The 12,045-nt window shown below is 41.1% G+C and overlaps 1 protein-coding gene across 3 annotated transcripts in view; it reads left to right on the top strand.

Annotated features, from left to right (window-relative positions):
• The window catches only part of htr4 (5-hydroxytryptamine receptor 4), a 49,118-nt gene that overhangs the window by 26,471 nt on the left and 10,602 nt on the right, over positions 1-12,045 (top strand). For all 3 annotated transcript variants that reach the window (XR_005099133.1, XR_005099132.1, XM_037262158.1), the window contains exons 4-6: positions 2,536-2,649; positions 5,864-6,064; positions 11,721-11,874. Coding sequence is in view for 1 of the 3 variants with exons in the window: in XM_037262158.1 (XP_037118053.1) it covers positions 2,536-2,649; positions 5,864-6,064; positions 11,721-11,874 (469 nt within the window). In the remaining 2 variants the exon portion in view is untranslated. The remainder of the gene's footprint in view (positions 1-2,535; positions 2,650-5,863; positions 6,065-11,720; positions 11,875-12,045) is intronic.

Below are 12,045 nucleotides of genomic sequence, written 5' to 3'. Positions count from 1 at the left end.
CAGTATTCCTACGCGCATTCTCAGCAGCATGATGAAAATAAAATTGAACGTATTTTTTTTTATTGTCGGACTCGGTGGACTCGGTCAAAATCAGCACCGAGTCCGAGTCCGGCAAAAATCACCGCGTCCGACCGAGTCCGAGTCCCCGAGTCCACAGCCCTGTACCTTCAACCCTGAATCCTAATTTTTAATCTTAACTTTTAATTCAAATCTAAAATCTCTCTTCAAACCTTCCTTTGGAACCTTAACCTTTGTTCAAAGCAGTGACCTCGGCTTGAATCTCTAGTTTGAAATTCTAACCGTTGTTTAAAGCAATGGTTTGTATCCTATTCTGAAATCATAACCTATGACAAGAAATCTAATGTTATAGCCTAATCTTTTGTTTAAAACCCTAAAACCGGATTGTACTTGTACCCTATTTTGGAATGCTAATCCATTTTGGAGTGGTTCCTCAAGGGTTTATGGGGAAATGATAATAATTTACAGTATCACGGCATGAAAATGATTCCATATTAATCTCACACAAGGTGGTGTTTAACAATGTGGCAGCACAGCACGTTCTCACAGTTGTCGTCAATTACTCCTACTATTCCAACTGAGCTACATTACAGATCCCCATGGAGGTTTTAAAGATTAGATTCCAATTTTTTAAATTGTGTTCATTGACCTGTGGCGTCGATGAGCCACATGATTCTGACAAAGATAACGGTAATTTTTATGTAGTTATATCTGCCAAACATGGGATGACGTCTACTGTCAGGCTCATATAATTTAAAGGAATTTAATTTCTGGACTATAAACCGCACCCAAATATGAGGTGCACCAGCTAAAATTAGGGGAAAATTCTCTTTTGTTCATATATAAACCACACTGGACTATAAGCCGCAGGTGTTTTAATGTTTAATTTCCATATATAAGAGAAAATCCACGAATCATACAATATAATAAAAATAATGAAAATCATAAAAAATCCATAGATAAGATACACTGGACTACAAGCCACAGGGTTAAAAGCTTGTGCAAAAAGTAGCGTCTTATAGTCAAGAAAATGCGGTCATTACTTCAAATTTGTCTTTTTAGTTTAAATGAATATAGTTTCTGATAGCAGACCAAGTCTTAAAGTCATGTTATTTGCTGGTTTATACATGATCTAAGTTTAAATCCCGAAAGGCCTTTTCACACAATATCCCCAAATTGCACTTAAGTAAGCGAAATGTTACTTTCGAACACATGACCAACTCAAAGACCAGGGGCCAGATGCCACCCGCTACACCATTATATGTGGCCCACAAAAGAAAATCATGAATGTCAACTTCCAGGCTTCTTGCTAAAATCGGTGTCAAAACTTGAAACCAAACTCCTCATTTGAAGCCCTACTGTGTGACCCTAACGCTGACTACGTTGAACCCTTCACCTTAGTTGAAACCCTAATCGAATACAGTGACTTGCCACTTTACCCTTTTATAATTCATACGATTCCTTCTTTTGTGGACATAAAGGCAAAGTTATAAATCAAACTAAAACAGACAAAAAAAGCAGGTGGTAGTGCTTTAAGTTGACCTTTAACGACAATCCATTCTGCTGATTGAGCAACAACAGAAAAGCTCTGACGCTAGACATTGTCAAGGGGCAGAGAATTTGTGGCGTTATCGAAATAAATAGATTGCCTCATTCTTGAGTGTTTTTACAAAAACTCGTGGGCACCGGGAAACAATAAAATCTCGCTTTTGGCATTTGACGCAGCTCATGTTTGACATGACTAATACACCGCAGGTCGGAGGCCCCCGCTCACGCTCTCCGGCGAGGCCGACACTCGACTTTCCAGCCCGAGCGAGGCTCAACGAACGACACGTGCATGCGCTTTGAGCAGCGCCATAAACAGAGCAACAAAAGTGCACCAAACATGACACTTTAATGAGCCTCTTATTGCCGTCACTTCTTTTGAAGTTCATTTTCAAACTGGTTTTATATTGGTTTGACCTGCAGACCTAACTTCAAATGGATCTGAATCATTGTATCTTGTCTCTTACACATGAAGTTGGTCCATCTTTAAAGCCCTATAACACCGGGTTAAACCCTTATTTGAAACCCTAACCCCTTATTTTTAAAGCCATAACTCTAGTTTCATAACCCAATTTACTTTTGTGACACCGGCTTGAAGAGTTATACACTACACTGCACTACACTACACTACACTACACTACACTACACTACACTACACTACACTACAATTCCAAATATATCTATTTATTTTACTCATTTTGCCAGCTTTTGGATTTCATATTGCATGCAATATTCATGCATTAGTCTGTCATTGATGGATGTAAGGAGAACTCCGCCTCTGCCAAAAATGATCCAACTTTAAATCCTTGACTCTCACCTTCATCTTTAATGCAGTCTTATGCAAGACTCGAAAGTCTATTTTCAAATCTATTTTGTAAATTAGTTCTGGGTTTCACACGCACACACGCACACACACACACGCACAGACACACAAAGAATTGAACTTACCTGTTTGTGTTGTTCTCTCTGTAGCAACAGCATGCCAAAGCGGATATCGCTCATCTGCTTCCTGTCTTTGGTCATGGCGATGAGCATCCTGGGAAACCTACTGGTCATGGTGGCCGTCTGCAAGGACAGGCAACTCAGGTACCAAACCGTTTCATTTAGAATGTTTTTTTTTTTTTACCTTGGTGATAGCAGCGTCATGCTTTTGGACTGATTTACCGTAATTTTCGGACTATAAGTCGCGGTTTTTTTTCATAGTTTGGGTGGGGGGGCGACTTATACTCAGGAGCGACTTACATACATATATATGGGTTTTTTTCACTTTTTTGGGCATTTTATGGCTGGTGCGACTTATACTCCGGTGCGACTTATAGTCCGAAAATTACGGTACTTAAACCGAAAATGAGACCTGAGGTCAAATTGGATTGGATTATGAACAGTTCAAGGACTCCTATTTCGGTAGACGGGTGCACTTGGCATTGAAACAGGCCTAACTTCATTTTGATACTGGGGCAAGTCTATTCTCGCTAACCCTAACCCTCCTTGACAATAGAGGTATATGAATGAAACATGATCCACTCAGATTCAATGTCTCCTGACTTTCTCGGGATGTTGCTGAAGTTGAATGATCGGAATGATTGGTTGACACCTCCACCCTTCTCTCATCCCGAGTCTACAAAATATGCGTCTGCAAATGCACAAACACGACCACAAAGGTGTCCTGGTGCCAAGTGCACATATGGACACCCTGATGTTTGAACATGTCGATTGTGATGGATAATCCGTGATGAGCATAGGAGTTCAATAACAGACGACCCCCCTTGGAATTCTGATCAGGCGCCCATTCTTCCCCCTTACATCCTACCAGGTGTCACTGTCATTTCCCGCATAAGCAGTGACCTCCCTCAGCAAAACAACGGCATCTCCAGGAGTGCTGTCCAATAGTTAGTTGTGTTTAGGTCACTGAGCATGACCAGATCAGGCTCCTGGCCTGCCACAGAGGTGACATTGCCCATCCCTAGATCTCGCTTCTGTTACTCGGAACGGCACTGCCAAGGTCCCTGCTTCCGACCGCTACCCAGATCACATTGCATTTGACCGCCTTGGCCTCTGGAAAACATAATCCAATTTTTTCACTCATATTAGGGCTCTTTTGAGCCATGCTTTGTCTGCTTCTTCACCTAGAACCTGTTTGTCATGTGTGACCACACACAAACTTCCCCACCCCGATAAGGTGACTGCTCATGGAGGGGAAAATGCCTGTAAAAGTTATTATACTGTCACAAAGAAGAACATTAAAATGAAAGGAATTGACTACACATATTCATTAAGGCTGCCATTAGTCCCAATACATTTGTCAATGTGATGAGTATTGGGACATTATATTGAAACACTACACAACGCAGAGGCTCCAAATGACCATCTGGCAATCTTTCAAGTAACTTTATATCAGGGTCACTAACGTGAGTTGCCGGCGGGCCTGTTCTAAAAATAGCTCACTAGTAAAGTGATCATTTGATGTTAATATTTGTCAAAATTTATGTAAAGTCTTCCATATTTTTTAACTCTTTCATAACATGTTAGATCATTATGGCTAGTTATAGTGATAAATCATGAGCATGATCAGTGTCATACAAAAATATAATTATTAACAAATATATATTTCAGAAGTATGTATGAAACTGGTAGTCTTTTGCATTTGTGTGTGTGTGTGTGTGTGTGTGCGTGTGTGTGCGTGTGTGTGCGCGTATGTGTGCACACAAGTATAATAAGATGATTGTCCCATGGGAGAAAACTGTCACCTCCATTTTGTCTTTGTCTTAGTTCTTGTTTGGATAGCGGTCATTTCATGTCCTTGTGTGTGTGCGTGTGTGTGTGTACGTGCGTGTGTGTGTGTGTGTGTGCGTACGTGTAGTATGTGTGTACGTGCGTGCGTGCACGTGTGTGCAAGCTTGGTGCAAGCATTAAGTTAGGACATTGTCAAAAAAAAAAAAAAAAAGAGTATGAGTGAGTGTAAGAGTGGGTGTGCATGCTGGCAGGTTTGTGTCACGTGAAGATGAAAGTATGATTTGTGTGCACGTGCGTGTGCTTGCATGTGTGCGTGCGTCCATGTGTGGTTGAACAAGGAGCGTGTACTTCGGCGTCTGGCCTCCCCAGGGGTAGAACAATGACACACCATCTTTGTATCTTCTTCTTGCTTCATTGCCTCTTGGTCCACTGGGAAACACACATACACTTGCACAGACACACACACCTAACACCCCCCCCCCCCACACACACACACACACGCACACAGTGCACGTGTAAAAAAAGTAAGACTGTCGCAAAGTGTCAGAAAATAAATGAGACATCTCATGGATGACTGCTGCTAACCAAAAACATCCCTATCATTATAATTTCACCAAAAACATTCTGAATGTAGCTTTTGCTTTTTGGGGGACTTTTTTATGCCATCATAAAAGAGATGGCAGTGAGCATAACATTCTCCACACGGATTGCATTTAAGTGTTATTATGTTTGCGTGTGTGAGGTTTTTTTTATACAGTGGTGCCTTGTGATATGAGTGACTCGACTTACAAGTTCTTCGAGACGGGTGCCGTCGTTCAGCTTACTTTTTGCTTTGACTTGCCAGAGCAAACTTGAGATCCAAGTGCTGTGTGCTGGCAGTGAACTCCAGTCAGCTCAGTTTACAATAAACATCACCGTTGCAAATAGTTATTCAAAAAATGACTTTTATTTACTGTCAAACTAATCGACACAAAGTGAATTTCACCTCGTGAACATAAAAAGTGTTCAGAGCCTTTTAGTGTGCTGGCTTAACGCTGATTCTAAATGCAGGCATGTTGTGGTGCAGGAGTGCACAGGAACATTTTAATGTGCTTATGAGATGAGTGTAGCTGAGACTGTTGTTTGGTGCTAATTTTTTTCCCTGACCCATTGACCTCAAGGATACACGTAAAGATTTACAGCACATCTGGGTAAAGTCGGGCCCGCAAGCCACATTTGGCCTGTCCGCAATCATTAAAGGGAATTTTTATCTGAATAAAAATAAGGAAATGAATCTTTTGAAAAAATGTAAAAGAATATTTTAAATGAACCTAACATTAACCTACTCTTCTGTCTTCACCAAAAGCTGCAGTGGGTGAGTAACAAACAAAAAGCTCAATGTGGGCGTGCATTTTGTGAATAGCAGGCTCGTATTTTGCGTGACTCAGCATTTCAGCCTACATGAGTCAGGGTTGCATCATTAGAGGGCTCATTTGTTATAAGACCCCTCTGACCTGCTCTGTATTATTAACACTAACCCAAGAATGTTTGGTGTTTAGATGATATTATTTGTGTGCGTCCAACGCAGGAAAATCAAGACCAACTACTTCATCGTATCCCTGGCTTTCGCTGACCTGCTGGTGTCGCTCCTGGTGATGCCGTTCGGTGCCATCGACCTGGTGCACCAGCAGTGGATCTACGGCGAGACCTTCTGCTTGGTGCGCACCTCGCTGGATGTGCTGCTCACCACCGCCTCCATTATGCACTTGTGCTGCATAGCCCTCGACAGGTCAGAACCAAGCTCAAGGCTCGACCACTTAGCTGATTTATACACAAAGGAATACTGAGTGAAATTATGCCCAAAAAAATCAAAAGCAACTTACTGGGCAGAGTTTTTCCTTTTCTTTTTTTTTTTTTGCAAGTATTCAAATCAAAACTGGCCTAATGCAAAATAATTCAACAGCGGTAATAGAAATAAAAGGCAATTTATACCTAAAGAAGTAACAGAGATCGGCACTGGTTAGCATGTCCGCCTCACGGTTCAGAAGCGCGGGGTTCGATTGTGGCTCCAGGCCTACCTGTGTGGAGTTTGCATGTTGTCCCCATGCGTGCGTGAGTTTCCTCCGGCTACTCCGGTTTCCTCCCACATTCCAAAAACATGCATGGTAGGCTGATTGGCCGCTCCAAATTGTTTATAAGTGTGATTGTGAGTGTGAATGCTCCTTCGTCTATGTGTGCCCTGCGACTGGCTGGCAACCAGTTCAGGGTGTCCTCTGCCTACCGCCCGAAGACTGCTGGGATAGGCTTCAGCATGCCCGCGACCTTCGTGAGGATAAGCGATTTAGATAATGGATCGATAATTCAAGAACAAAAGAAATGAATGAGTATATTACGCTCAATGATCACTATGCCTCACAATGACGTTCCAAGGACACCTGCCGCCCGGATATAACCGCTGTCTGATCCCCTACATCCCCTAGACTCCTTTGACATTGACGTTATTACTACTGAAGTAAGACAGACCTGAAAAATTATCCAGTGACAGTGGACTTCCCAAAGTGAATGGTGCTCAATGACAAACTTAGCCATCGGGCATGAGTAACCTCTCACTGCAGAGTGCTTTTGTTCACATTAGTGGCTATTGGGCACAAATGCGAACGACTTCTTTTTCAGCCTAGTTATTACAGTCCAGTTACTCGAACCTGTTTCCTCACAAGACAGCCGGTGGCTATTTCCTATGTCCACCATTATTTGCTAGCTACACACCGAAAACGCATATTCACCACAATTCACAAAAGACTTGGATGTCATTTGTTATGTACAGTATTTTGTGTTCTTTAGGCTACTGTAACGTGCAGATTTAATCCCCCCCAACATTAAGATGATTATGGTGTACTCAAAGCAATCAAGTGTATTTTTGCCCAAAGAAATTAATTTCTTGGAGAAACAAAATCAAAACAAATAAATATATACACACATCAAAAGTAGTTCCAACACAATTCCTCAAACTGAAAAGTGATATTTAGAGAGGTTAAGGTTCTTTAATTCTTAACTCTTTGACTATTTTGACCCACAAGAGAACTGAGAACGGCTTTCCTTGGTGTAAAAAATGACTTAATACATCATCGTTATCATTTGGAGGAGAATGCTGGTGATGATTTGAGGTCCAGATGGGTCACCATGCAATCTGGCAAGCGGCGGTCCGACAGCCTTTCATGTGACACGTGTCACATGCGACGTCTGTCAGACTCTGTTGGAGCGCTCACTGGGGATGACTTTTTCCTCTTTGAGTGAAATGATGGAATTCAGCGGGAGCGAAAAAGCCCTTTGGTCTTTATTTGTGTCATATTTTACCAAATTGTGATGAAAACATGATGAAAGACTGTTCCTCTGCATCACTTCACATTTGCTGCATTTTTATTAATCATTGACTGATGTAAAAAAAGGAAAAACAAGGGATAAAGACAGGAAATGAACTGTTAATTGAGTTTGTTTGACTTGACGCTAGTATATATCGTGCAGCTACCCTTGCATCCTTAGGCCCTTCTCTTCCTAATTTATTGAGAATTAATCGGTTTCTGTTAGCCCACATGTGACCCCCGCTGCTGTCATCATAACATTGTCTCATCTTTCCTCTTGTTGCCATTTTCTTCACTATAATGTGTTTCTCGACAGTCATTCATGACAACTGTCACCTCGCACAATAGCAATAAACGGAATTGGGAGAAATCATCCACAGTCATTGCTCCAGACTAGCAATTTTTGCTAGGACCGCAGAAGCACCGAACTTAAAAATTTATGAGCGGGGGAAGAACATTTAGGGGCACACACGGTAGATGTGGCTTGCAAAGTAGATGTTCACATTTCGCTCCATCTACACGGTATTACGGCTAAGTAGATGCGGAAACTACACTTTCAATTCACATTCCATTGCACAAGTTACGACATATAATGAACTAAATTTAAGTTATACAGCTTGAATACTAAAAATGTGAACTCATTTAGACTGGCAGTGCACGTTATTAAGTTAGCGGATTTCACACTGCACATCTTAGTGGGTTTCCGCGATGGGCATTCAGTCCCAGGGTGGAATGGTCCGTCCATCCGTCACTGACGGACGCCCATTTTGAGGACGAAGGGCAAGGGACGAGAAAGATTTAAAAGATAGGACGCACTCACGATGGATGGAAGGATTTTTGTTTCTCTATCCGTGTGATCCGTTAATTGTTGCACGTGTCTTATTGGATATTATAGTGACAAAGTGTCAATTTGCACCGCTGATATAAATCTAATCGTTAAGATAGCAGCTATTGAGCGAGCTGAAGTTTAATATTCAGCTCATGTGCATTCGCGTATGACTTGCCCAAGGATATGCCGTTTTTTATTTTGTCATAGCAACGTTCTGTTATCACGATTTTAAAAGTCTTTTCATCCAAAGTGCAGCAAAAAAAAAGATTTCATTTAAAAAAAAAAGTCTGGAGCCTTGACAGTAAAATTAATAAATGTAGTATTGTCAATAACTACCATTGTTTCCTTGCCATTTCCTGACGTAGGCACTGATCATGTTACCCATCTTCTAAACCGCTGTGATGGGAATGTCCACAACTGTCAGGGGGCACAACAGTCGAGGGTGCAGGCCAGATTCTCCAATTTTAGAGGTTGCGGTTCACATTTGATCCAGGTGTGATCCGCATTTTGTTTACATGGTGGCCAGATGTAATCTTTCAATAGTTTACATGTGTTCCCAATGTGAGCCCCATCTAGTCTACATGTGGTCCAGATTTGTTTTTCATGTAGTGTAGATGAGCTTTACACACAGTTTAGTATAGACCTGATGTGGATGAGATGAGATGAGATGATCACAACTGACGTATTTGTCTTGATTTGCCGTGATTTGTGTCTAAATCTGATATTCACCCAATCTATATTTTGTCCTGATGTGTCGTTTCCCTGATTGTTGATACTTTTGTGAGTCGGCTACTCATCGCTGGTTTTTCCTGTCACAGCATGGAGAGCTTTTTAAATGAAGTCATGGAAAGCGAGACGAGACACATTAAATCAGCTCGTTTACAGCAGCTTTCACAATCAGACACAAAAGAATAGAGCGATTAGAGAATCTTCTCTTGTTCTACGGAGGTGTTGGGAGGGCAAGAAGACAATGAGAGAGGAAACGGAGAAGAGAGCAGAACAAGAGAAGTGAACAGCTGCACGTACAAAACCTCTCTTTCCTTTCCAAAAAAAACATTGGAGGAATGAGGGAATACATGAAGACGGATACTAAGAGACAAAAGAACAGAATGGAAATGATGCCAAATGCTCAAATATCATAGCAAATCAAATTTGGTTTTCCCCTGCTTTTTGGATGCACTAAGACTCTAATTTATGCAGCGTTGTTGACATGGTTGTTTTACCGCAAGATACTTCTTGGGGGTTGATTGATGTGACGTTTCAGATACAGTTCTGAGATATCAAACAGGCTAAAGTTAGCTTTCTACTATCCATCCATCCATGCATACATTTTCTGAACCGCTTTATCCTCATGATCCTCACAATCACACCTACGGCAATTTTTAGAGTGCTCAATCAGCTTACCATGCATGTCTTTGAAATGTGAGAGGAAACCCGACTACCCGGAGGAATACCATGCAGGCACGGGGAGAACATGCAAACTCCACACAGGTAGGCCGGAATCGAACCCACCACCTCTGCACTGTGAGGCGGACCTGCTAAGAAGTTCCACCGTGCCACTGCCTTCTATTATGAGATAACAATTAATGAGATTTAAATCTGAAAACATTGGTTTGCAATTTTTGACATTAGAATTATCAACAATGCCTAAAATGAGACAAATTGCTTTGGGACTCGAAGGCTTTGCTTTTTGGGTTTTACTGTCTTTTCGTTTTATTATTATTATTATTATGAGATTATCTTTTTTTCTGGGGACCTGTTTTTAGAAAAAGCCCGCAGAGTGCTTATCTTGGAGCCTACCTGGTACTTGCAGGCACCATGTTGATGAGCCATGTGCTACAATCTATATACTTTTGTATTACTCAACTGTATGTTGTGTATGACCAAAACTAGAAGGAATAATAAACATCATACTCATTACTGCTGCTTACTAAAAATAATGTGTGAAATGTCTTTTTATGCTAAATAAAATAATAAAATTGTCCATGCATGTAAAAAAAAACAGCCATGTCGGGGCTGCCAGTGTGCGACCGGTGCACCACATTTTAAATGAGCGGATCCACTTTGACTTGCCATGATTGAAGTAAGATGTGATCACTCCCACAGCAGTGCAGACCTTCCTCTCTCGGGTCCCCTGGTCTGCACTCATCTGAGAAATTAGCAGTAATGGGCGTCTTAGAATTCTCGTTTTTGCCAAGGATATTTTTTATCTTCTGCTGTCCATGTGAGATAAACCGGAAGTCCTTGGAGGATAAAATCATTTGAATTCTACAAATGCATTAAAGTTACGGTGCATGGATGCAACCTTGAAGCCTCCCTTAGCATAGGTTATTCCTGACCAACCTTTTTGATAGGATATTATACACAGTTCAACAGCAACATTTAAAGCAACAGGACCCAAGTTGTTCAAGTTTTATGCTTCAGACTTGAATATTCAAGTAATGTCTAAAAAAAAAAAATTGTTTTGTTTTTTACCACAAGTGGATAGTCAATGAGAATGGGCAAATCTACGGTCATTGAAAACTGTCATCAGAGAAAACAACGTGTCTTTGTCTTTTTAATTTTATTATCACACTAATATTTTGGAAGTGAAGTCCGTGAGCTTGAAAGTGACGTCGGCAACACTCGGCATGTGAGTTAGGAAAAATAGAGTCGAATTCAATTCAGTCCTATGTTGGAAAGTAAGCACCTTTCGATTGTTCTTTAACCTGATGATGTCATCCAAAAAGGTGACAGAAAATGGCCTGAAGGTTAGAACCTTTGATTTTCCAAATAGGCCCCAGGTTTAACCCGCCCATAATCTTTACATGCCCTACATGTAGTCCGGATGGAATCTACTTTGAGTCTAAATGTTAAGAGACACGCAAGTGACGCGTTAAACTCGCCGAATGACAAACTCAGATACAGCTCTGTCATTATGTTGCCAATCAATGCTAATCAATAGTCACACATAAACAGGAAATAGTGTCCGTGCAAATATGGACTTGAAAATCAATAAATGGGGGCTGACAGTGCATCAGACAACACAATCCTTAATGGAAGCAAATGTTCAATGCTGACTCACTCTGCATTGGGGACAGTTAAGGCGACGCCCCGTCACATTCAGCATTGTTTTGCAAATATCTTGTTTGAATAAATGTGTTGTATCAGTCTTTATTTGTTGTTTGCGCTCTGTTTTTTACAATGAATGCTTACACTTGATATCATGATGATATCATTTTGTGAGGAATTTAACAATATGAAGTGTTTGCGTCCAGGTACTATGCCATCTGCTGCCAGCCTCTGGTGTACCGCAACAAAATGACACCCATGCGTGTGGCCCTGATGATCGGTGGGTGCTGGGTGATCCCCACCTTCATCTCCTTCCTGCCCATCATGCAAGGATGGAACACCATCGGCATTGACCATGTGGTGAGTGTCTTCATTTTATAATAATCCAAATGTCCTTCTTGAAAAAAAATCATACAACTGCAAATTTTTTGCTAAAATGTCTGTCAGTTTTACAAGTTCCCATTATGACCTTAGCTTGACAATTTTGATGTAGTGAGATAATGAATTTTAAAGATGAAACAAAATGTCATT

Source organism: Syngnathus acus, chromosome 10 (genome assembly GCF_901709675.1).
Source record: "Syngnathus acus chromosome 10, fSynAcu1.2, whole genome shotgun sequence".
Taxonomy (NCBI): domain Eukaryota; kingdom Metazoa; phylum Chordata; class Actinopteri; order Syngnathiformes; family Syngnathidae; genus Syngnathus; species Syngnathus acus.
Note: the sequence above shows the minus strand (reverse complement) of the source record. Positions and strands in the feature narration are given on the sequence as shown.